Below are 27743 nucleotides of genomic sequence, written 5' to 3'. Positions count from 1 at the left end.
TGCAAATTTTCTGCCAAATGCAAAGAATTAATGGGGTTTTCACACTTTCAAGAAAATATTCCAAAGAACGTAAAATGCTGAGTAGGTTCTTGCCCTCCGCAGGTTCCAGAGCCGGCTCCCTTCTGCCACTAGGGTCTCGGTGACATTTTGTCGGCAACACGCATCATCAATGTAGCAAATCAGAGATCGGCGGCACTCAGTGACTGGTTGCAGCGGTGACATTCTGTTGGTAGCACGCATCATCAATGTAGCAAATCAGAGATCGGCGGCACTCAGTGACTGGTTGCAGCGGTGACGTTCTGTTGTCAGCACGCATCATCAATGTAGCAAATCAGAGATCGGCGGCACTCAGTGACTGGTTGCAGCGGTGACATTCTGTTGGTAGCACGCATCATCAATGTAGCAAATCAGAGATCGGCGGCACTCAGTGACTGGTTGCAGCGGTGATGTTCTGTTGCCAGCACGCATCATCAATGTAGCAAATCAGAGATCGGCGGCACTCAGTGACTGGTTGCAGCGGTGACATTCTGTTGGTAGCACGCATCATCAATGTAGCAAATCAGAGATCGGCGGCACTCAGTGACTGGTTGCAGCGGTGACGTTCTGTTGCCAGCACGCATCATCAATGTAGCAAATCAAAGATCGGCGGTACTCAGTGACTGGTTGCAGCGGTGACGTTCTGTTGGCAGCACACATTATCAATGTAGCAAATCAGAGATTGGCGGCACTCAGTGACAGGCTGCAGCGGTGACATTCTGTTGGCAGCACGCATCATCAATGTAGCAAATCAGAGATCGGCGGCACTCAGTGACAGGCTGCAGCGGTGACGTTCTGTTGGCAGCAAGCATCATCAATGTAGCAAATCAGAGATCGGCGGCAGTCAGTGACAGGCTGCAGCGGTGACGTTCTGTCGGCAGCACGCATCATCAATGTAGCAAATCAGAGATCGGCGGCACTCAGTGACAGGCTGCAGTGGTGACGTTCTGTTGGCAGCATGCTTCATCAATGTAGCAAATCAGAGATTGGCGGCACTCAGTGACAGGCTGCAGCGGTGACGTTCTGTTGGCAGCACGCATCATCAATGTAGCAAACCAGAGATCGGTGTCAGTCAGTGACTGGTTGCACCCGTGATGTTTTGTCGGCAGCATGCATTATTGATTTTGAGAATTGGAGATCGGTGACTGGCTGCAGCAGTATGTGCTGTCACCAAGATGGCACCGCTACAGACAGCACCGAGCTGTGACTTTGGGGCTGGCACTGGACCCTGGGGAGGGAGAGAACCTGCTGTTAAAACCTTTGGGGCATTTGGGGTGCACTCTTCTAGAAGAGGAAAACCTTTTATAGCACTGATAGGATGGCCCCACGAGGACCCAATGCTCATGCCAAATCTGAAGTTACTCTCCTGACCCCAGAGGAGACTTTTTTTTTTACACTTGGTCTAGGGGCGAACATATCATTGGTACAACCTGTGTAAAGAGGCTCCTTTCTATCTCCAAAACAGGTGGAATTGGGCATTTTGATGAGGTCTTGGGCTATAAAGGGCCCATATACTGCATTGTTCTTGCACAGGGGCCCTTTTCTGTCTGTGTTGACCAGTGGCTTGGCCTGATACTTTGATCCAAATTAGCAAAGTCAATTATCTACCAATCATGAGGATGGGGCTGTCTGATTACGTTGTGACTGTAGTCTTGGCCCCCCAGTGGTCAGCCACTTATCATCTATGTGACAGACAGTCATGTGGTTTCTTGCCATAGAAGGTCACAGCGTTTGGCTGCACAGAATGCTCCCTGACTTTCCATTGTTCCTTATGTCAGTAGTCATTGGTATAGGTAGCTTTCCTGCTGAATTCATCTCTCCTCTTTTTGGACCCAGCAGGAGCTCGCCTTCCACCCAGCTGCTGATCATCAGTATTCTCTTGGTGCTTAAATACCCCTTCCTTCCCTGGCCTGGTGCTATTATTCAGTTCATTCAAGGCTTGGTTGCAAGCAGGTGGCTTGTACTCCTCTGTGGTATCGTTGCTGAAAACTTCTACCTGTGTATAAGTGGATCATGCATTTTCCCCTTGTGTCTTCTATAGTGTTTAGTGGGGTTGATGAAGAGCTCATTCCATCTATTCCCTATTTAGGGCCCAGCACTAGGGATACCTAGGGTGAGGTATCCGCGGCTCAGCACATAAGTATGGAACCTATCTAGGGTGGTGAGGGACCCCAGGGATCAGCACTAGGGTCAGGTATCCAGCTCGGCGCATAAGTGCTATCTAGGGTGGTGAGGGACCCCAGGAACCAGCACTAGGGTCAGGTATCTGGCTCAGCGCATTGGTTCAGAACCTATCTAGGGCGGTGAGGGACTCCAGGGATCAGCAGTAGGTTTGGTCAGGGGTCACCATCTCCCCCTCCCCTAGACACAGGCTTTTCCTTCCCTTTCGCTTGGTACTTCCCCGTACCTAATGTGACACTATGCCTTGGATAACTTGTAAAGATGACATCATCAGTGACATCAGTAGTGACATCATCAGTGACATCATCAGAAACCCAAAATGAAGAGAAAATAACAAGTTTATCTATAAAAATGTTTATTTAAAAAATAAATAAATAAATAATAATAATAATAATATTGATCATGCCTCATTTGTTGTGAAAATGTTACATTTTGTCGCTGAACTGAAATCCAAAATTCTTCTGGGTTCATAAATGACGCTGTTTGATCAGATGGATTTTTTTTTTATATTGATGTTTAAAAGGATTTGCATTGCCGGCATATTACCAGGTGGGGGGTAAGTGCTCTCAGCCCCCATTATCAACCCAATAGCCCCTATCGCTGCTAAATGCTAGAATGAAATGTCAGCGGCACCATTATGGCACTGGGCCACTTTGGCTTTTGTTGGCCTCAATTGACTTTCTTTTTTTTTTTTTTAGAAAACCACATGGGTCACCCAATATAGTTAATAGCCGACCATACCGGTTTAACGGTAGCTTAGCGAGGGCTGTATTTTTGTAACCCAACTGCCACTTTCATCTACCAAATAATAAGGTTTATGGCAGTTGGTTCCTCACCTGATGGCTCAGACCGATGGACATCTCACTGACACCGATGGTTGATGAGATAAATACCATCCAGGGGCTATCTTTGGTGATGATCTCCCCTCTTCCTGACTCCCATAGACCAAAAGCGTTCATTATCCCTCGATAAATGCCCAAATTCATCCCTAAAAATATGATGAGGCTTATGGCGGTCGGTCCCCCACCTGGATATACGCTGATGGCTTTAGATTGATGGATATCCCACTGACACCAATGGTTGATGAGAACACTACCATCAAGGGGCTATATTTGGTGATGATCTCCACCTCTCCTGACCCCCATAGACCAAACGTTTTCATTATCCCTCGATAGATGCCCAAATTGGTCCCCAAAAATATGATGAGGCTTATGGCAGTCGGTCCCCCACCTGGATATACGCTGGTGGCTTTAAATTGATGATATCTCATTGACACCGATGGTTGATGAGAACACTACCATCAAGGGGCTATATTTGGTGATGATCTCCACCCTTCCTGACCCCCATAGACTAAAGGCGTTCATTATCCCTCGATAGATGCCCAAATTGTTGCCTAAAAATATGATGAGGCTTATGGCGGTCGGTCCCCCACCTAGATATACGCTGGTGGCTTGAGATTGATTGATATCTCATTGAGACCGATGGCTGATGAGATAAATACCATCAAGGGGCTAAATTTGTTGGTTATCTCCACCTTTCCTGACCCTCATAGACCAAAAGTGGTCATTATCCCTCGATAAATACCCAAATTCGTCCCCAAAAATATGATGAGGCTTATGGCGGTTGGTCCCCCACCTGGATATACGCTGATGGCTTTAGATTGATGGATACCTCATTGACACCGATGGTTGATGAGATACCTACCATCCAGGAGCTATATTTGGTGATGATCTCCACCCTTCCTGACCCCCATAGACCAAAAGAGTTCATTGGCCCAAATTGGTCCCCAAAAATACGATGAGGCTTATGGCAGTCGGTCCCCCACCTGGATATACGCTGGTGGCTTTAGATTGATGGATATCTCACTGACACCGATGGTTGATGAGATAACTACCATCAAGGGGCTATATTTGGTGATGATCTCCACCCTTCCTGACCCCCATAGACCAAAAGTGTTCATTATTAAGGATGATCGAATATTTCAAATATTCGGCTTCGCGAATATCCGACGAATAGGTCGCTGCTATGCGAATATTCGATGCGCAATGTAAGTCTATGGGAAGCCCTAATAGTTCCGAATAGTTGTTATTCGGGTTTCCCATAGACTTACATTGCGCATCAAGTATTCTCAAATAGTCGAATAGCGGCGATTTATTCGGCAAATATTCGCGAAGCCGAATATTTGAGGTATTGGATCATCCCTATGCATTATCCCTCGATAAATGCCCAAATTGGTTCCCAAAAATACGATGAGGCTTACGGCAGTCGGTCCCCCACCTGGATATACGCTGGTGGCTTTAGATTGATGGATATCTCACTGACACCGATGGTTGCTGAGATAACTACCATCCAGGGGCAATATTTGGTGATGATCTCCACTCTTCTTGACCCCCATAGACCAAAAATATTCATTATCCCTCGTTAAATGCCCAAATTGGTCCCCAAAAATACGATGAGGCTTACGGCAGTCGGTCCCCCACCTGGATATACACTGGTGGCTTGAGATTGATGGATATCTCACTGACACCGATGGTTGATGAGATAACTACCATCCAGGGGCTATATTTGGTGATGATCTCTACTCCTCCTGACCCCCATTGACCAATAGTGGTCATTCTCCCTCAATAAATGCCCAAATTCATCCCTAAAAATACGATGAGGCTTATGGCAGTCGGTCCCCCACCTGGATATACGCTGGTGGCTTGAGATTGATGGATATCTCACTGACACCGATGGTTGCTGAGATAAATACCATCCAGGGGCTATATTTGTTGATGATCTCCACTCTTCTTGACCCCCATAGACCAAAAGTTTTCATTATCCCTCGACAGATGCCCAAATTCATCCCTAAAAATGCATTAGAAGAGCATGTGTATAATAATGAGTCCGCACTGATCTAGTGGATACCCCAGGGCGGTCGGTAATGCAAACATTCATGAACAGATGTAGCAGAGCTGGGGTTGTCTTTTAACCGTAAGTGCTATTTAATGTATCAATAAAGCCGAAGTTAGCTCTGCTACATCTGTTATATAAGGCAAAAAATGATGGATGTCCATTGATTTAGCATGAAACTGTTGGGTGTATGGCCATTTGGTGTCTGTGCCCTATTGTAGTCTACTTGACCATACATTAACACTAACCAGGGCCGGGACCCCCCTCTCTTCAGGGGCCCCAGAAATAAAACATCAAACCCAATGTAAATCACGTTCATGGGGTCTGACCCTACAGTCCAATTTCTGACCCCAACGGTCTTGGTGCCCGACACCTTTCTGTTCCAGAACACCCGGTGTGTGACGTTTTTGGGCTATTTGATTTCCATGATGGCCCCAAATGAATGTATAAAGTAAAACAAAAAATACTTTCTAACCCCACGGGTCAGACGCTGTAAGAAATGGAAGCTCACGAAGATCGAGTGTTTAGAGTGAGTCTTTGTTCCCCACTGTCGTGTCGCCTGTGGATACGTCACCACTAATGGATACAAGAAAGGACTTTCCACTGCACGGAGAAGAGCAAGGACACGCGATAACGCACAACGACACGGCCTATGTTACACCGGCTCCTGCAGAACCAGGTCCTCAAACATAAGGTAGCACTTCAGTGATTGTGGCAGGTTAAAGGTCCGCACTGCTCGGAGCCGCCCGGGCCCCAGGCTGGAGCGAATCCGCACACGGCTTAAGTGTTTTAATGAGCGAGGCTGATGAGAGAAGGACTCAATCCAAGCAATAAATCCAACCTGGGAAGCAAGGCGCTTGGGAGGCAGGCCAGTTTTCTAGGATAAGACAGAAAATAGGTTCTTAAAACAACACACAAAAAATATTTTTGAAGTTTAATTGAAAGTCATTACTTATCCTGTACTGAGTTATATCCCACTTTATACTCCAGAGCTGCACTCACTAATCTGCTGGTGCAGTCACTGTGTACATACATTACATTACTTAGCTTGCACTGATCCTGAGTTACCCCCTGTGTTATACTCCAGAGCTGCACTCACTATTCTGCTGGTGCAGTCACTGTGTACATACATTACATTACTTATCCTGTACTGAATTATATCCCACTTTATACTCCAGAGCTGCACTCACTATTCTGCTGCTGCAGTCACTGTGTACATACATTACATTACTTATCCTGTACTGATCCTGAGATACATCCTGTATTATACCCCAGAGCTGCACTCACTATTCTGCTGGTGCAGTCACTGTGTACATACATTATATTACTTATCCTGTACTGGTCCTCAGTTACATCCTGTATTATACTCCAGAGCTGCACTCATTATTCTACTGGTGCAGTCACTGTGTACATACATTACATTACTTAGCTTGCACTGATCCTGAGTTACCCCCTGTGTTATACTCCAGAGCTGCACTCACTATTCTGCTGGTGCAGTCACTGTGTACATACATTACATTACTTCTCCTGTACTGAATTATATCCCACTTTATACTCCAGAGCTGCACTCACTATTCTGCTGCTGCAGTCACTGTGTACATACATTACATTACTTATCCTGTACTGATCCTGAGATACATCCTGTATTATACCCCAGAGCTGCACTCACTATTCTGCTGGTGCAGTCACTGTGTACATACATTATATTACTTATCCTGTACTGGTCCTCAGTTACATCCTGTATTATACTCCACAGCTGCACTCATTATTCTACTGGTGCAGTCACTGTGTACATACATTACATTACTTAGCTTGCACTGATCCTGAGTTACCCCCTGTGTTATACTCCAGAGCTGCACTCACTATTCTGCTGGTGCAGTCACTGTGTACATACATTACATTACTTCTCCTGTACTGAATTATATCCCACTTTATACTCCAGAGCTGCACTCACTATTCTGCTGCTGCAGTCACTGTGTACATACATTACATTACTTATCCTGTACTGATCCTGAGATACATCCTGTATTATACTCCAGAGCTGCACTCACTATTCTGCTGGTGCAGTCACTGTGTATATATATTATATTACTTATCCTGCACTGATCCTGAGTTACATCCTGTATTATACTCCAGAGCTGCACTCACTATTCTGCTGGTGCAGTCACTGTGTACATACATTACATTACTGATTCTTTACTGATCCTGAGTTATATCCTGTATTAGGCTATGTGCGGACGTTGCTTTTTTTTGTGACCACAAAGATGCAGAGTTCTTGGCCGCAAAAAACGCACAAAAACGCACCCACGACAAAAATGCAGCGGTAAAAACGCATGCGTTTTTACCGCATTTTTGTGCATTTGTGGCTGCGTTTTGCTGCATTTTTGGTCACTGCGCTTTGCTGCATTTTTCCAATGCATTGCATGGGTGGAAAAATGCAGAAAAACGCAGAAAAGAATTAACATGTTGCTTTTTTTTTCACACCCAAAAACGCAGCTAAAAAAAAAAAGCACTATGCGGACAGCAAAAATGAAAACTCATAGACTTTGCTGGGGAAGCAAAGTCATGTAGTTTTCTGACCAAAAATGCACTCAAAAAACACGCAAAAATGCAGCGAAAAACGCACTGTGCGCACAAAGCCTTATACTCCAAAGCTGTACTCACTATTCTGCTGGTGCAGTCACTGTGTACATACATTACATTACTGATCCTGAGTTACATCCTGTATTATACTCCAGAGCTGCACTCACTATTCTGCTGGTGCAGTCACTGTGTACATACATTACATTACTTATCCTGTACTGATCCGGAGTTACATCCTGTATTATACTCCAGAGCTGCACTCACTATTCTGCTGGTACAGTCACTGTGTACATACATTACATTACTGATCCTGTACTGATCCTGAGTTACATCCTGTATTATACTCCAGAGCTGTACTCACTATTCTGCTGGTGCAGTCACTGTGTACATACATTACATTACTTATCCTGTACTGATCCTGAGTTACATCCTGTATTATACTCCAGAGCTGCACTCACTATTCTGCTGGTGCAGTCACTGTGTACATACATTACATTACTGATCCTGTACTGATCCTGAGTTACATCCTGTATTATTCTCCAGAGCTGCACTCACTATTCTACATATTATGATGACATGATATATAATATCTGCTTGCTTTGGTGTTTTGCATCTGATCATTTATTATAATCTGATAGGAAAAACTAACTGTTCCCCTTCATTTAGGAGCAAGCACAGCTCAGCCAATTGTTAGGGGCATGACCTGTTGACAATATTATTAAAATCAAAGGTTTTTTTCAGTATTGTGATATTAATGACACATTTTTTGGATATTCTCTCGGATAGGTGATCAATACCAGAATGGTGGGCGTCCAGCTTCTGGCATCCTGAACGATCAGCTGCTGCAGCACCGGCAATGGCTGGATGGTGACCGTGCACTAAAGATATGTCATCAATATCATTGCCCTGGGCAAAAAGCTTTAATAATCAGCGCAATAGTGAGTGCTGCTCCGGAGTATAATACAGAATTTAACTTCAGTACGGCAATATATTTAGAAAATAACATTTTCTGTAACTTATATCATGATGACAGTTCCCGTTAGATACATTTTTAAGAATATTTCCTATCTGCACATATAATATAATATCACACGATCCCCCTACCTTGTTCTTATATGTGATGTCAGCGCCCGCCTGCACTAGGAGCCGAATACACTCCAGCTGCCCGCTGCATGCCGCCAGGTACATGGGCGTCACTCCCCAGTTGTCTGGCAGATTGACATCGGCGCCATGCTGCGCAAAAAAAAAAACGGAAGTCACTGATAATAAGGTAACACTAGTAAATTAAGGACTGGACTACATTTTTGAGCAAGTGACAGATCCTCTTTAATTAACTGGCAAAATATTAGCGTTAAATATGTTGTAAAAAAAAACCAAAAAACACACCCTGAGCCCCCTGATTCTGCTGCTCTTTTCCGTTTTGCGCTGCGTCACTCCATTGTTGCTTGTGTGGCGCAGTATGTGAAATCTCAGCTTGCAGAACAAGAGGCGTTTCTTCAGAGTCTTCTCTGGGGGCGTGGCTCTTCACCCCTCCCTCCCAGACACTGCCAATCACAGTTCAGCTGCGTCTGAGACTGACAGACCAGCTGCCGAATTGTGATTGGCAGCGTATGAGAGGGAGGGGTGAAGAGCCACGCCCCCAGAGAAGACTCTGAAGAAACGCCCAGAGATTTCACATACTGTGCTGCAAAATCAATGAATGTCAATATCTCTGTAATAGAGCGATGCAGAGAAAAAATGGAAAAAAGAACCTTTGCATAAGATGATAATAAGGCTCTGTGTACCCATACACCACTATGGATTTACATTGTGCCTCTGACATTAGACAAAAGTACATGGAGGTGGCTTCATTGGCAACATTGCTTCTAAAGGCAAAATAGCACAATGTAGATTCCATATTTCCCCATACAAAGACTGTACAGAGCACACTACTGTTAGTATGGACCACTCTTGCAGCATTTCTTGTTTTCAGGTTTTACCATGAAGGCATTATTGTGTAAGGCGGCACTGTAAGGGTGTCATACTGTGTGGGGATACCATGTGGGCATCATCATACAAAGAAGCCCCACATCATCAACTGTGGGGCTTCTTTGGGGTGTCATACTGCATGTTGGGCTTTTTAGGGTGTCTTACTATGTTTGGGGCTTCTTTGGGATATCATACTGTGTGTGGGGCTTCTTTGGAGTGTCATACTGCGTGTGGGGCTTCTCTGTGGTGCCATACTGCATGTGGGGCTTCTTTGGGGTGTCATAGTGCGTGTGGGGCTTCTTTGGGATGTCATACTGCGTGTGGGGCTTCTCTGTGGTGTCATACTGTGTGTGGGGTCTCTTTGGGGTGTCATACTGCGTGTGGGGCTTCTCTGTGGTGTCATACTGTGTGTGGGGTCTCTTTGGGGAGTCATACTGTGTGTGGGGTCTCTTTGGGGTGTCATACTGTGTGTGGGGCTTCTTTGGGGTGTCATACTGCGTGTGGGGTCTCGTTGGGGAGTCATACTGCGTGTGGGGCTTCTTTAGGGTGTCATACTGTGTGTGGAGTCTCTTTGGGGAGTCATACTGTGTGTGGGGTCTCTTTGGGGTGTCATACTGTGTGTGGGGTCTCTTTGGGGAGTCATACTGTGTGTGGGGCTTCTTTGGGGTGTCATACTGTGTGTGGGGCTTCTTTGGGGTGTCATACTGCGTGTGGGGTCTCGTTGGGGAGTCATACTGCGTGTGGGGCTTCTTTAGGGTGTCATACTGTGTGTGGAGTCTCTTTGGGGAGTCATACTGTGTGTGGGGTCTCTTTGGGGTGTCATACTGTGTGTGGAGTCTCTTTGGGGAGTCATACTGTGTGTGGGGCTTCTTTAGGGTGTCATACTGTGTGTGGAGTCTCTTTGGGGAGTCATACTGTGTGTGGGGTCTCTTTGGGGAGTCATACTGTGTGTGGGGTCTCTTTGGGGTGTCATACTGTGTGTGGGGTCTCTTTGGGGAGTCATACTGTGTGTGGGGCTTCTTTGGGGTGTCATACTGTGTGTGGGGCTTCTTTGGGGTGTTATACTGTGTGTGGGGCTTCTCTGTGGTGTCATGCTGTGTGTGGGGTCTCTTTGGGGAGTCATACTGTGTGTGGGGCTTCTTTGGGGTGTCATACTGTGTGTGGGGCTTCTTTGGGGTGTCATACTGTGTGTGGGGCTTCTTTGGGGTGTCATACTGTGTGTGGGGCTTTTCTGTGGTGTCATACTGTGTGTGGGGCTTCTCTGTGGTGTCATACTGTGTGTGGGGCTTCTCTGTGGTGTCATACTGTGTGTGGGGTCTCTTTGGGGAGTCATACTGCATGTGGGGCTTCTTTGGGGTGTCCCACTAAAGCGAGAGGATCAGATAAAGTAGTGAGTGCCGTCCAGCTTCAGTCCCCACCTAGAATGCACCCGGTCGTTTCTCACCTGTATTAGTAATAGGGCGCAGTCTGGAAACAATCCGATGGCGGCGTGTAGCGGGGTACCTCCATGCTTACAGCAGCTGTTCACATTGGCCCCGTATTGCAGAAGTAACTCCATGGAAATCCTCTGCCCCTTATAGGCCGCCCAGTATAGGGGCGTCTTCCCATAATAGTCTTTCCGATCCACCAGCTCTTTGTCTGGAACATACAGGAAACAATGAAGAGTTAATCTGGGAGATGGGGGGTGCGTGTTCCCAAATGGGGCAAAGGAAAAGTAGAGCAACCAATCGGATCCCAGCTCTTATTTTTAAAAATGAATGCATTCACCTGATTGGCTGTCCCCTTAAAATATTTTTTTGTCTTACCGGAGGTGGTCAGTAGCCCCCGCAGCTTGTCCACGTTGCCCCTGCTGGCTTCGTAGTGGATGTCCGTCCATTTGTAGTTGTAGCTCGGGGCCACCTGGTAATGCCGCACCTGCGTCTTGGTGCAGGGGCTTCTGGACAAGGAGCTTATGTAGAAACCCATCTGTCTCATGGGACCAGCAAAATCTAGGAGGAAAAGAGAGTATTACATTTTTGGCGGCAAGTTACTTAATTATATTAGCCGTGTTTTATTATTTTTTTGTATCTATTTTTGTTTTTTAATTGTAGATATTTTTTCACTCTTTAAGAAGGTGGCCATCTTGTCTTGGCATCCGTTAACGACCATAAGAGATGCAGCAACAAAGATCATGGCAACATACAATTTGGAGGTGGCTTGTTGACTGCTAGAGTGTAGTGAACATACTTTGGGACCCGTGTAAAGGTCAAATTGCAGGAAGGGGGAGTGGGTGAACTGTAACATCACCTATTGTGAATGGCAGATCTTGTGGGTTATCTGTCATTGTACAGAAGGGGAAGGAGGTGAAATGTGGCATCACCAATTGTGAATAGAGGATTCCGTGTTATTTACTGTATATAGAGGTGTTATCAGTCATTGTGTAGGAGGAGGAGGTGAGCTGTAACATCAGCTATTGTGAATGGTGGATCACGTGGGTTTTCAGTCATTGTACAGGAAGAGGAGGTGAGCTGCGACATCACCTATTGTGAATGGTGGATTTTCTGTTATCTACTGTATATAAAGGTTTTATCAATCATTGTACAGGAGGAGGAGGAGGTGAGCTGTGACATCACCTATTGTGAAAGATGAATCTTGTGAATCTCTAAATGCTGAGACAAGATGCCCCCCCCTTTAATCATGCACAAAAAAGTATCTTAAAGTGATTCTCCAATTCAGATAACAAATTCTCTTGTGGTAGGCAATTAAGTAATAATATCTGGTGCCTCCTTTGACCTCCGTTTTCTGCCCATCCAACCCTGTATTCAATGCCCCCTGTCTGAAACCTTGGATTGACCAAAGCTGCTCCCTTCTTTAGACATTATCGTTCTGGTTACCATCACTGAATTTTGCTAGTCCTTATTGTTTTGGTATAGCCAAAGATGAATAATGTTAACATCCCCATCACCTATCCCTATTAAAACATTTTTAAGAAGACATCACCTACCATTTGACATACAACAGGTGAAATAAGTATTGAACACGTCACCAATTTTCTAAGTAAATATATTTCTAAATGTGCTATTGACATCAATTTCTCACCAGATGTCGGTAACAACCCATCCAATCCACACAGGCAAAGAAATCAAGGAGGAAATCAAATGATGTCCAGGAATTAAGTTATGTGCAATGATGAGAAATTACACAGGGGAAAAGTATTGAACACATTACTGAAACTAATTTAATACTTCACACAAAAGCCTTTGTTGGTGATGAAGCTTCCAGACGCCTTCTGTATGGAGACACTAGTCTCCTGCATTGCTAAAGTGGGATTTTGGCCCATTCTTCCACACAAACACTCCTCACATCCTGCAGGTCCCGGCTCCTTCTATGACCTCTGAGCTTTATTTCCTTCCATATATTTTCTATTGGATTCAGCTCTGGTGATCGGCTCGGCCATTCTAGCAGATTTATTTTTTTCCTCGGCTGTGTGTTTGGGATCATTGTCTGCTGAAATCTCCATCCTCATTTCATCTTCATCATCCTGGTAGATGCAGCAAATTTTTATCAGGAATGTCTCAGCACATTTGTCCATTCATTTTTCCTTCAATCATATTAAGTTTACCAGTGCCGTTTGCTGAAAAACAGCCGCATACCATGATGTTCCCACCTCCAGACTTCACTGTTGTTTGTGTTTGGGGGTGATCTGCCTTTTGGACTTCAAATATGGTGTGTATTATAGCCTCAAAAGAATTCAAGTTTGGTCTTCTCTGGCCGGAATATATTTCCTCAGTATTTCACAGATTTGTCTAAATGTTGTTTAGGAAGCTTTCAACGCACTTGAACCTGCTTTTTATTCAGCAAAGAGTATTTCATGGTGAGCGTGCATACAGGAGCGTGCATACAGGCCATGGAGGGGGAATGCATTACTTGTACCTGCTGATTCCTGGTCTTTCTGTAGCTCTCCACAGATCTTCCTTGGCTCTTGGACAACTCTTCTGATAATTATTTTCACTTTTCTGTCTGACATCTTGCACGGAGCACCTGGTTGTGGCCGGTTTATGATGAAATGTTCTTTCCACTTCCATATTATGACCCCAACAGTGCTCACTGGAACCTTCAGTAGTTTAGAAATTCTCCTGTAACCAATGCCATCAGTATATTTTGCAATAATAAGGTTGTGAAGGTCTTGAGACAGCTCACTGGTTTTACCTATCATGAGATGTTTCTTGTGTGGCACCTTGGTAATGAGACACCTTTTACAGGCCATCAGTTGAACCAGCTGATATTATTTTTCACTTAGTAGCAGAATTTCTTTCTAATTACTGATACATTTCAGCTGGTGTCATGACTTTCAATGGCTTTTTGCACTTCTCTTTCTTCATTTGTTCAATACTTTTTCCCTATGTCATTTCTCATTATTACACATAACTTCATTTATGCACATCTATGGGTTGATTTCTTTGCCTGTGTGGACTGGATAGGTTGTTACCGACATCTGGTGAAAAATTCATGTCAATAGCACCTATATAAATATATTCATAAATATATATATTATATTATATATACTATATATATATATATTATATATATCAATATATTATATATATATATATATATATATATATATATATATATATATATATGTGTGTTCAGTAACTATTTCATCCACTAAATATAATAATGGTGTCTTTTATGTGCACCCAGTGTTGTACCATTCTGGTCAATGGTTATTGCTGCAGTTATACAGATATCTAGGTTGTGTAAAATCAAATCAATATCAATTTAATTAGATCTGGTATGATCTATATTATTTGAAAAATGTGATCTGTGATTTCGGGTACAATGTTACAAATTCCTTCTTGTGCATCATCCTTCATTTAGATTCTTCGGTGATTGCTTCTTTCATGTTGTTACGACTAAACCCTAACACTAACAGATGTAAAACCAGAATCCACAGGTTCCAAAATAGGCTAGTACTTGCCCTAGACCTAACCCTGATGTATCGCTGCCTGACAGCAGAGGTTGGCACCCTAAGATCACATAATGGAGCCCCCACTTGTTGACAGCTGACCCTGAATGTCCATAACTGCACCCTAACCTATAAACCAAGTGTAACACAAAAACCACAATAACCATAAATGAAGTGAGACACAGAAGGTGAGACACAGGGCTAGGAATGTGCAAACACAGTCATACAGGAATGATGGAATACAAGAAACCAAAAAAAAATAAATAACAGAATACATAGAAACCCTCCCAAACCTAAATGAAACAAAATAGGAGATAACTGGGAAGGGAATCACACAAACAAACTGCCGGGAATAGCAATGTCTCAGTGAGAAAATCTTAACCGAGGAGCTGGGACTCCAAACAACCATCCATCCCGAAATCAAGCCAGCATTGAGGCATGTGAGTAGTGAATATAAGCAGCCCCTTCTAAAATGTGATTGGGCAAACAAAATGAGAAAGTGCACACCCCTGAAAAGAAGTGACTCAGGAAGACAGAGAATAAAAAAGACGAGATCCTTCAGCAGTTCGACCAACAAAAAACAGGGTATACAACCAAGGTAGAAACCAACCAACAACCAGAGACCACCGCCTCAAGCTGGAGTGGAGCCATGAAAGTACCCCCCCTTCAACAAGAGGTCATTGGACCCTCAGAAATCCCCAATCTCCTACAATGCTGATGGAACGCTCTTATAAGTTGACGAGCATGAAGGTCCTCCAAATTGACCCAGAAATTATCCTCAGGACCGTAATCCTATCACTTAACCAGATCCTACAGATGGTGCCTGACTGACCTGGATCCCAGAACCTGCTCCATTTCATACTCCCGATCCCCCTCTAGATCCATCTCAATAATGTCACAAGGACCAGGCGTCCCCACCTATCTTTTCAGAAGTGAGTGACGAATGGAACGAATTGTTGATTTTCCAGGCTACCATGAATTGAAGTTTAAAGGGAACCTGTCACTAGATTTGGTGACTGTAAGCTGTGGCCACCACCAGTGGGCACTTATATACAGCTTTCTATCATACTGTAGATAACAGCCCAGGCCGCTGCGTAGAAAATAAATAACATGTTATAATACTCACCTAAGAAGCGGTGCGGTGCAGACTATTCGGATGGGTGTCTCCATTCTCCGGAATCGGTGCCTCCTCTTTCGGCCCTGAGATCAAAGTATTATAGTGCGCCTGCGCAGGACCTCAATGCCGGCTAGTGTGGGTGACGTAGGATGCGTCATGCACCCAGGCTTCAGAAGGAGGAGAACAGAGATGGCCGAAAGAGGAGGCGCCGGTACCGGAGAACGGAGACACTCTGACCAGTCTGCACCGCAACGCCCCGTAAGTGAGTATTATAAAGTGATTTTTACGTTCTACACAGCGGCCTGGGCTCTTATATACAGCATGTTAGAATGCTGTCAGAGCCGACTGGTGGTGGCCGCAGCTTATAGTCACCAAATCTGGTGACAGGTTCTCTTTAATCGTTACAGGATTTAAAGGACGTAAGGACTTACAAATTTGGGAGCAAGTTTCCTAGAGACCATTTTAAGCCATAAACTTTTAGAGGACAATCACACAATCTTCAACCTACAGATAGGAGCAATTCTGCATCTGCACTTTGCTCCTTTTTTTGGACTGACCACTAGCAACCAAAAAACCCTTTCAACATCGTTTCAGGCTTTTATCACATGGAAAAAAATATTCTCCTCCTCTGGCAAAGCAGAAAAATTCCCAAACACTGGATAAAAATTCCCACAACAAAACATAGCCAAGGTTCTGGTAGCCTTGAAAGATTATTTAAATCCCACTGTAAATATATAACTGTATTCTTGTTTCGTCCATTAGTCTTGGGATGGTATCCCGAGCAATATAACAACTTGATACCCAATCTGGACCAAAAACGACACCAAAAGCTAGCCAAGAACGGAACCCCTGTATCGGAAATAATAATTTTGGGAACCACCATGTAGTCTTTCAATATGAGAAATTTAAAATGTAGCTAAACTCTTAGCAGTAGCCAACTTAAGAAGTGGGACCAAATGAACCATCTTGCTGAAACGGTCCACCACCACCCTCACCACAGTATTACCTCCAGATCTGGGTAAATCAGTGACTAAATCTATGGACAAGTAGGTCCAAGGCTTTGATGGAATCTCGCTAGGCAAGAGATAACCCGCTGGGGTCTGACGGGAAACTTTAGCCCTAGCATTTCCAAATAAACTCATCCACATCCTTACGAGCATTCTGCCACCAAAAGGACCTAGAATGAGATCTCCAAGTGGCAGAAGAACCTGGATGCTCAGCCAAAATGGAATAGTGCACTTTCTCAAGAAGATCCTTGTGTAAAGATGGTGGAACATACAGTTTATTTACAGCCAAACCTTCCGGCACGCTATCCTGCGCGTCCAGAATGCGCTGACTGATATCAATCTCCTTTCCTCAAAGGCTCTCTTGACTACCAAAAGCTTACGGTCATCGAACCAAAAGCTTACGGTCATCGATATCATAGTTAGATTCCGCTTGAATCTCTGAGAATAAAAAGTACTGGGGTGAAGGTAATGATTTTGTGAAAGAACGGCCTCCAACCCTACATCCCACACAGTAGAAGCGTCAACTTCAACCACAAAACACAGCTCGATATCGGGTTGGCTGAGAAGAGGAGCTTTAGAAAAGGCTGTCGTGAAAGCAGAAAAGGCATTCTCTGCCTCAGCTGACCATAAGTCAGTCCCCTTCTTGGTCATGTCAGTTAACGGTTTAGCTATGACCACATTTTTTTTAATGAACTTCTGGTACTAATTTGCAAAACTTAAAAAATCTTTGCCAAGCTTTAAGGTTGAACCCAACCAAAGACGGACTACACCTTAATGGGATCCATTTGAAACCAGATGACCTAAAAATTGGACCTGCTGTACTTCAAAAACACTTTTATCTATATTATCAAAGAAATGTCTCGAAGAATCTGGAGGACCTGCCGGACATGTCCCCGGTTTTCCTCCTGAGAACGTGAGTAAATCAAAATCTTATCAAGATAGATGACCACAAATCTACCCAAAAAGATGTCATTTATGAAATTCTGAAAAAACAGCGGAATGTTGGTCAAACCAAACAGCATCACCAGATTTTCAAAATGACCCACTGGCGTATTAAAAGAGGTTTTCCGCTCATCACCCTGTCGAACACGTTTAAGGTGTCCACCTCAAGTCAAGTTTAGAAAACCATTTAGCTAGCGCTAACTGATTAAACAGGTCTGGTATAAGGGGTAAATGATAAGGATTGTGAACACATTGAAAGCAAGGTTGTGCTTAAAGGGAACCTGTCAGCAGAAATGTCCCCTAAAACCTCACAGATTCCCCCTCTGCAGCTCCTGGGCTGCATTCTATAAAGGTCCCTGTTATGATTGTGGCCACTTTCTGACCGAAAAAAAGTGTTTATAAAGTTGTACCTTTTTGGCTTCTGATTCTGTAAATCCGTCACGGGGGCGGGTTGCCTGATGGCCGTTATTCTGCCCCCTGGTCCTGTATGCCGCCCCCATCGCTGATTTCAATACTTCTGGACGCCGCCCACTGCTCCAGCCATCCCCGCGCATGCCCAGTGCCCATCTCTCGGGGATGAGCACTGTGCCCAGCGTCACCGCTGGTGACGTGCACGCAGGGTTAAGATTATGGGCGGTGCTGTGATGTTTATTCCTAAGCAACCGCCCATAATCGCGGGACCGCGCTTTCCCCCTCGGCCTGCTTCTTTCTGCGCAAGCGCGCTGCTGCTGACCTCACTTCGCCTCCTTCCCATCTTGCCCCGAGGCAGGAAATAGATGGGAAGAGCGCGGAGCAGTGACTACACCGAAAGCGCGGTCCCGCGATTATGGGCGGTTGCTTAGGAATAAACATCACAGCACCGCCCATAATCTTAACCCTGCGTGCACGTGACGCTGGGCACAGTGCTCATCCCCGAGAGATGGGCACTGGGCATGCGCGGGGATGGCTGGAGCAGTGGGCGGCGTCCAGAAGTATTGAAATCAGCGATGGGGGCGGCATACAGGACCAGGGGGCAGAATAACGGCCATCAGGCTGCCCGCCCCCGTGACGGATTTACAGAATCAGAAGCCAAAAAGGTACAACTTTATAAACACTTTTTTTCGGTCAGAAAGTGGGCACAATCATAACAGGGACCTTTCTAGAATGCAGCCCAGGAGCTGCAGAGGGGGAATCTGTTAGGTTTTAGGCGAAATTTCTGATGACAGGTTCCCTTTAACTAGCCAAGGCAAACCCAACACCAAATTTACAGGTAAAGAAGGAAACACCATAAATAAAATAAATTCAGAGTGTAATATCCCTACTTTAATAAATACGTAATCAACCTTTAACACTAGAAGTCCCAGAGAAGGGTCATTTGACATTTCTACCATTGGAACCCTATGGAGCTCAAAATTCCTGGGACGTCTAGTGTTAAAGGGAATCTGTCAGGTGCAATATGCACCCAGAACCACGAGCAGTTCTGGGTGCATATTAGTAAGTCCTGCCTAAACATTAGCATAAATAAACAGCTCTTTAGAAAAAGTATTTCAAAAGATCATTTATTATATTCTAATGAAGCCTACGACTAGTCAAAAGGGCGTGAGTTCCCCTGGCTAGTTGGCCCACATGGCATGTTAGCACGCCCCTGTGGGCGTACTAACATGCTAATGAATACACAGCGACACCACACATACCTCACTCTTGATGGCAGCCGTCGGAGGATGGATACACACTACGCATGATCCGGAGTCCCCGCACTTCCAGTCATGCGCACTATACCTCACTGAAGCCGGGAAGCGTACACCCGGCATCAATTTGGTGCGCATGATCGGAAGTGCCGGGACTCCGGATCATGCGCAGTGTGCATTCATCCTCTAGAGGGAAGAGTTAATAGCAAAGTCATAATAAGATTCAGAGCAGAACCTGAATCCACAAATGCTGGAGTAAAAATAAATCCTGTTTTAGTCTTCAATGACACCTGCTGAAACCCCCCTGAATTTTATACCAGAGATAATCTCAAACTCTTGGAATCAGTATCCACGTACTTAAGGTTTTTTTCTTCTTGGAATTTACTAATGTACCTAACGCATTGAACCATGACGTGACCGGAACAACCATAACATAAACAAAAACGAGTTGGTGCTCCGGGATCCATACTTTCTCTGGGATCCCTATAAGCACCAATTTGCATAGGTTCACCTCTCTCTACTGATGAAGGAGATGCCACCAAAACGTGTTCCTATCCCTCAGACGTTTGTCCGGATGAATAGTAAGAGCCATACCATCCTCCAAAGACTGTAGACTGGAATTGTAAGTCATTCTGTCCTTGATCTGATCAAATAGTCCCTGGTGGAACTGACTCCGAAGAGCAGGGTTACTTCATGAGGTCTTCACCGCCCATCGTCTAAACTCTGAGCAGTAGTCCTCCATCTTCGTGACCCAATCCACAAATATTGGACTCAGCAATGGCAATCTTATCAGAATCATCTTAAATGAGACCGAGACCCGAGAGGAACACCTCTAGAGAGGCCAACGCTGGAGAATCCTCAGACAAGGAAAAAGTCCAAGCCTGTGAATCACCATGAAGCAAAGACGAAAAAATGCCTATTTGCAGACTCTTGGACCGAGAGGATACCGGATGTAAATGGAAGTCTAACTTGATTGAAGCAAAAAAAAAAAAGATTACTTACTATGGTCACCGTCACAACAATCTGGCATCTTTATCTTAGGTTTCAACAGAAAACACTCATGACCTTGATCATTAGTAACGGCCAAACGTGCATGCTGCTGTTGGTCACAGCGACCTCCAGTGACAAGGCCTGGAGTTGTGTGGCCAAGGAGCAACCGGATAGAGGACGCATGGCTGGCTATAAAGTTACGACTGAACCCTAACACTCACGGGGATGGCCAAACCAGGGGAGATGTAAAACAAGAAGGGAATAACAATAGCAATGTCTCAGTAAGAAGACCTTAACCGAGGAGCTGAGACTCTAGACAATCATCCATCCAGAAATATAGCCAGCACTGAGGCATGTGAGTAATGAAGATAAGTAGCCCCTCCAAAAATGTGTTTGGGCAAACCAAATGAGCAAGTGCACACACCTGAATAGAAGGCAGAGAATTAGAAAGAAAGACAAGAGATCCTTCAACAGTTGGACCACCGCAAAATAGGCTGTGGTCCAACCAAGAGGGAAACCGACCATCAACCAGAGATCACCGATTCCAACCCTAATGTGGAGCCATGAACACATTTGTATCATGTCCAATTTGTACTAATATTCTAGGGCAGATGATCCAATACAGATCTGACCCATCACCCACTGATGTCACAATAATTATGGTGTCCACACACATGGGAGCAAAGTTGGCCAAACCCGTGGGACCTTTCATCCACAAAATCATCACTATACACATGAGATGGTTGGAAGATTTAATCTCCAAATCATTTTGTTCTCAGACGCAATAAGCATCCACCAGAGGAGTCCGGCAGCAGCTTATTCCTCTGTCTCCATCAAGAACATGTTGGTTTGGATAAGGTGTAAATGTGGCGCCTCTGACCTGGTCAGGCACCACTGAGTACTGCACCCATGCTGGGGGAGTACTTCCAGGTAATCCTAAAGGCTGAAATAGGGTGTGTAGGCACACACATAGCAACCAGATCTCCCACACTTTGAGAGGGGACCCTTGGGCAGACCCAAGAGGGGGCGTGCCCCCACATCTCAGCAAGGGGTGTGGGGGAGGGGCTGGAAGCTAGGTTGCAGAGGCTGTCAGGAAAGTAGGAGGAGAGCCAGTCTGGCAGCAGAGAGGATGAGTTGCCTAGAGAGGGACGCGCGCTGACACGCTAGTCAGACCTTGCACGTGTAGTAGCCGTTAGCGGGGGAGAAGGGTTACCAGAAAGTCAGTCAGAAAGACGCGCTGTGAGAGACAGTCAGCTGGTCGAGTACGGGGACTCTTGGTGGCTAGGCACACACGGGGAACAGGTCCCTAGAGTAGACGTCCATTTATTGATCTGCTAAACCTGCCGGTGAGGGGAACCACAAGTCCCTCACCAACCAACTAAAGTCTGAGCCTCAGCAGCAGCGAGGGGGCCCATAAGGGGATTGACCCTGGAGCCATCTACCTTGGTCCACGCTGCCGGCAAACGGGCCAAAAAGGGGAGAAAAGACAGTAACGACTTCCCTGGATGAATCCCACGGTACTTCAAGTCAGGGGTTATCCGAAACAAGAAGTGCTAGGACGGCGAGTTAACGGTTACCCTTAGACCAGCCTAAAGGATTCCTGGTTTCACCTGGTTAATCTCAGCATCGCCTGGGTACCTCACAAAAAACATCTAAAAGTGAGTAAAACAAGTTGAAAGACTTTCCAGACTGAGACTGAGTTATTCTGAGACCTGTTGTTCTACACAACCGAGCCCCTGGGGCCAGCCTCACTCACGGGAGGCCACACCATCAGACTGCAGACTCCATCAGCCCCAGACACTCATTAAAGCTGTAGTGGCAGTCACCCATACCCCTGACCGCAAACCGTGAGTGGCGTCACGACTCCTACATACATAAACTGACATACCTCTCGCCACAAATATCCCCAGAAGAAGTCCCTGCGGCGTCCCCGAAGGTGGAGTGAAGTCCCTGAGGCGACCGCTGCAGGTGGGCGACACATATAGGGAAGTCACTAGGGACAGTTGTCGGCCCAACGTGAGTGTTTGACCAACAGCTAGGGAAGTCATTAGGGACAGTTATCGGCCCAACATGAGTGTTTGACCAACAGCTTGGCACAGGAGGTGGACATACCGTTGGTACAACATGTGCCCCAAAAAGCAGTTTCTTACTATTAAGGGCATGAGCTCGTAAGCTTCATAGTCCACAATTTATGGTTATGCTAGGGAAGAAATTAGGTGCTTTATGTTGAGCTTTCGGATAAGAGGGGTAGTTGTTGCTCAGGGGCCTCTATGGTCTGTGTCCGCCCCTCCCTGGTGCCTCAATGGCCATTACTTGACCCTGTAATATAACAAGTGTGGACAATTTTAGCAGCCAATGGTGACGAACCTTCATCCAACTTCTATCTCATGGCTACGGCCTTCGTCAGGTGCATGGCCGGGGTCTGTCCACCTCAAAGTCTATATATGCATATGTCAGGGGTTAATAAATACACATCTCGAGTCTCTATATACATATCTTTGGGTATTCCCATCTCAGGCTCTAAATACACACATCAAAGGGTTCTGCGCATCTCAGGGGTCTATATACACACATCTTGGGGTCTGTACTTCTCAGGGGTCCATATACACACATCTTGGGGTCTTCCCATCTCTGGGTCTATATATGCTTATCTCTGGGGTTTTATATACACACATCTCCAGGTATTAATACACATCTTTGGGTTTGCACATTTCGGGGTCTGCATGCACACACTACTGTATAAGGAGCAGGGTCTCACCATCCTTGTGTTAGCTCAGTAGGGGGCGCTGTCCTCTCCTCTCTGTCATCAGTCCAGGCTGTGATTGATCAGTTATTGTTCTGCAAGGATCCAGCTCCAAGCTGCCTATTGTGTGCGCAGAGGAGGCCTGGCAGCGTGGGTGGCACAGCCCTGTGATCAGTAATGAGCACACACTGGGGGGCATGATGGGGGTCCTCCTGCTGTCATAGCTGTGGATGTGTCACTGTGCCCAGTGCAGGAGACTCCTGGTCCTCAGGCTGCGGCTTCTCCGGGCTCTGGTGCCAGTCTATAAAGGGTGAGGATCAGAGGATGGTCTTACTCTCAGGTGCCAGTCTATGAAGGGATGGTGAGGATCAGAAGATGGTCCTGTTTCTGGTGCCAGTCTAAGAAGGGTGAGGATCAGAAGATGGTTCTGCTCTCAGGTCCCAGTCTAAGAAGGGTGAGGATCAGAGGATGGTCCACTCTCACGTTCCAGTCTACAGCAGCTGCTGTCTTGGGTGAGGCGTGAGACCTTTTAGAAGAGTCCTCCTGGCATCAGAGCAGAGTTCCCCTAGTGCAGCGGTTCCTCTACACCTGCTCCGGGCCTCTCTCCACCCACTCCGAGGCTATGTCCACCCACTCCGAGGCTATGTCCACCCACTCCGAGGCTATGTCCACCCACTCCGGGGCTATGTCCACCCACTCCGAGGCTATGTCCACCCACTTCGGGGCTATGTCCACCCACTCCGGGGCTATGTCCACCCACTCCGAGGCTATGTCCACCTGCTTCGGGGCTTTCACAGACTCTCCAGGCTTCTCTCCACCCGCTCCGGGGCGCTCTCCATCAGCTTCTGAGCTCTCTCCACCTGCTGTGGGACTCTCTCAACCCAATCTTGGGCTCTATGCACCTGCTACGGGACTCTCTCCACCCGCTCCTGAGATCTCTCCACCCACTCCTGGGCTCTTTCCACCCGCTCCTGGGCTCTCTCCACCCGGTCCGGGCCTCTCTCCACCCTCTCCTGGGCCCTCTGCACCGGCTCCTGGGCTCTTTCCACCCACTCCTGGGCTCTCTCTACTTGGTCCGGGCCTCTCTCCACCCTTTCCTAGGCTCTCTCCACCCGCTCATGGGCCCTCTGCACTCGCTCCAGGGCTCTCTCCACCCGCTTTGGGGCTCTTACACCCGCTCCTGGGCTCTTACACCCGCTCCTGGACTCTCTACACCCGCTCCTGGGCTCTTACACCCGCTCCTGGACTCTCTACACCTGCTCCTGGGCTCTTACACCCGCTCCGGGGCTCTTACACCCACTCCTGGACTCTCTACACCCGCTCCTGGGCTCTTACACCCGCTCCTGGACTCTCTACACCTGCTCCTGGGCTCTTACACCCGCTCCGGGGCTCTTACACCCACTCCTGGACTCTCTACACCCGCTCCTGGGCTCTTACACCCGCTCCTGGGCTCTTACATCCGCTCCTGGACTCTCTACACCTGCTCCTGGGCTCTTACACCTGCTCCTGGGCTCTTACACCCGCTCCTGGGTTCTCTACACCCGCTCCTGGGCTCTAACACCCGCTCCTGGGCTCTGACACCCGCTCCTGGGCTCTGACACCCGCTCCTGGGCTCTGACACCCGCTCCTGGGCTCTGACACCCACTCCTGGGCTCTGACACCCGCTCTTGGGCTCTTACACTAGCTCCTGGGCTCTAACACCCGCTCCTGGGCTCTAACACCCGCTCCTGGGCTCTGACACCCGCTCCTGGGCTCTGACACCCGCTCCTGGGCTCTGACACCCACTCCTGGGCTCTGACACCCGCTCTTGGGCTCTTACACTAGCTCCTGGGCTCTTACACCCGCTCCTGGGCTCTTACACCCGCTCCTGGACTCTCTACACCCGCTCCTGGGCTCTTACACCCGCTCCTGGACTCTCTACACCCGCTCCTGAGCACTCACACCCGCTCCTGGACTCTCTACACCCGCTCCTGAGCACTCACACCCGCTCCTGGGCTCTTACACCCGCTCCTGGGCTCTTACACCTGCTCCTGGGCTCTTATACCCGCTCCTGGGCTCTCTACACTCGCTCCTGGACTCTCTACACCCGCTCCTGGGCTCTTACACCCGCTCCTGGACTCTCTACACCCGCTCCGGGGCTCTCTACACCCGCTCCTGGGCTCTTACACCCGCTCCTGAGCTCTTACACCCGCTCCTGGACTCTCTACACCCGCTCCGGGGCTCTTACACCCGCTCCTGGACTCTGACACCCGCTACGGGGCTGTCCGGGCTCTCTCCACCCGCTCCGGCCTCTCACACCCGATATTCCGTCCCCGCTGTGCACAGGGCGCAGTCCGCGGCCGCTCTCCAAGGTGCTGGAAACACAGCGTCTCCGCGCCTGCGCAGAAGTGACGGGCAGGACAGTAAATGCTGGGGGTGAGCGCAGCACTGGAGGCTGAGAGCAGATAATGGAGCTCAGTCACCGCCCCTGCTCTACACAAACACGTCTGCCAGTGAGGGAATTACTGCAAGGGAAGCTTATCTACAGAGAATGGACAGAGCATGATATCATGGGGGTAGAACAAGGGCAGTATGTGGGTATAGCAGGCAGATACAGTGTGTATGTATGTGTGTGTGTATATATGTATATATATATATATATATATATATATATATATATATATATATATATATTATCAATCATCCAGTGATGCGTCTCTCGCGGTCGTTACATCTGGGAATTGCTGTTGGTGTTCAGCTCTTTTGTCTATTTCTGTGTTATTTTACTATTTTTCTCTGACTGGACACCTTTTCATGACATTGCGTATATTAAATGATTTATTACCCTGTTTTTCATTTTTTTCTTCCTTAATCCCAGTACGTATTTATTTACTTTGTGTCATCTCTGTTTTTCTACACGGAGTCTCCATATTTGAGATATTTCACTTATTTTAATAATGCTACATCCTGGTTTATATGTCCACATCTTAGGCCCCTTCCTGGTATATATGCCCTCATCCTAGTATACGTGTTGCCATCCTGATAAATATGTCCCTATCATGGTATGTATGCTCTCCTTCCTAGTATATATATCCCCATCCTGGGCATATATTTCCCTATCTTGGGCTTCTTTTGGTATATATGTCCTCATCCTGGTATATGTGTCCCCTATCCTATTCCCCTACTGGTATATATGTCCCCATCTTGGGCTATTCCTGGTATATATGTTACCATCCTGGGCACCTCCTGATTCATATGTCCCCATCTTGGGCCTCTTCTGGTGAATATGTCCCCTATCATGGGCCCCTCATGCTATATATGTCCCCATCCTGGTTAGTATATTCCCCTTCCTCTGTATATATGTCCCCATCTTGGGCCTCTCCTGGTATATACGTCCCCATCTTGAGCCCCTTCTGGTATAAATGTGACACCCTGGCAAAACCAGGTAGTCACAGATAGGCCCCCGGACAACACCTTCCCTCACCTAGGAAACACACAGCCAACCTTAAATCCTAGTCACCCCCCCTTAGGGAAAGACAGACACATCAGTGGGCGGGACCAGGCAGTTGGACACGCCCACCCAGGGGTCTAGACAGCCCGGGGTGGGAAAACAAGCAGTTTAGCTTCAGATTAGCTTTGTTGTTCAAGTGGAGAGGAGTGTGGGCTGGAGCTAAGTGTAGCTCCAGCGGAGGAAGTTCAAGTTGAACAGTGCCAGGGTCGGAGCCCTGGTGCCTTGGCTAGGAGGCAGACGGTGGTCTCCGTCAGCAGGAGACGGCAAGACAGCTCGGCAGAACCGAGGTGGACCGGGACAGGGTTGTAGCCCGCCGGTACCGACCCGGGGAACCGACCCGGAAACCGTAGCACAAAGGGGGGTACTCGAACCCTGAACCAGGCTGGAAACCAGCGGCCTGGTTAATTAACCGATTGAGGCCAGGATTATAGGTCCTGTCCCATCCAAAGTCCCTCATAGAAGACAACAGCCCACCGATAGGTATAGGAGGCCACCGCCAGGGCCCATAGATCCCACGGGCCAGCGTCTGCGGGCACGGCTCCTTAGGCCACATCCAGCCGGGAGCGGACTCCTGAGTTCCAGACCAGGCAGTCCACCATACACAAAGTCAGTGCAGAGGAAAAAGGACAGTGACCACCAGGCCAGGTGGGGGACCTGACTGCAACCGGCCGCGGTGGCCGGCCACAAGCACCTTGGTTTACCAAAAGACTCGTGTGATTCATTTACTGTGAGTAATCAAACATCCCCCTGCTTGCTCAGGCGCGGCGGCCCTTGCCGTCGCCATACCCTGCCCGAAGACACTGGGTCCCGGGGAAACCATCCCTACCCACGGAGGGGTTAACATCTAGCTGCCACTACATCTCCCTTGGGTGCCCACAACAGCAGCGGTGGTGTCCCACCTCACCACACACCATGGGTGGCGTCACGAACTTAATACTGCCTAGCCCGTACATCTACGTCCCCCTTTTTATTCGGCGTGTCCGCAAGACCCCCGGGTCCGGAGACCCTCGAGCCACCCACAGAAGACCCAGATCCGAGCAGCGGCAGCTGCTGGCACAGGGGCGGCACATATATGTCCCCTATCCGATTCCCCTCCAGGTATATATGTCCCCATCTTGGGCCACTTCTGGTATATATGTCCCCATCTTGGGTCACTTCTGGTATATATGTTACCATCCT

General features: G+C 47.2%; 1 protein-coding gene across 1 annotated transcript; it reads right to left on the bottom strand.

The window, feature by feature from the left end:
* Positions 1-2617: 2617 nt before the first annotated feature.
* Positions 2618-25466, bottom strand: LOC142249651 (ankyrin repeat and SOCS box protein 5-like). The gene is made up of 5 exons (XM_075321430.1): positions 23090-25466; positions 11466-11648; positions 11105-11298; positions 8797-8925; positions 2618-5986 (listed from the first exon to the last, which is right to left on the bottom strand). Exons 2-5 carry the CDS (start codon positions 11632-11634, stop codon positions 5765-5767), a joined length of 714 nt encoding a protein of 237 aa, XP_075177545.1. The 5' UTR covers positions 11635-11648; positions 23090-25466; the 3' UTR covers positions 2618-5764.
* Between the last annotated feature and the right edge of the window lie 2277 nt (positions 25467-27743).

This window comes from Anomaloglossus baeobatrachus, chromosome 8 (assembly GCF_048569485.1).
Source record: "Anomaloglossus baeobatrachus isolate aAnoBae1 chromosome 8, aAnoBae1.hap1, whole genome shotgun sequence".
Classification (NCBI taxonomy): Eukaryota; Metazoa; Chordata; class Amphibia; order Anura; family Aromobatidae; genus Anomaloglossus; species Anomaloglossus baeobatrachus.
This window is presented reverse-complemented; position numbering and strand designations above follow the sequence as displayed.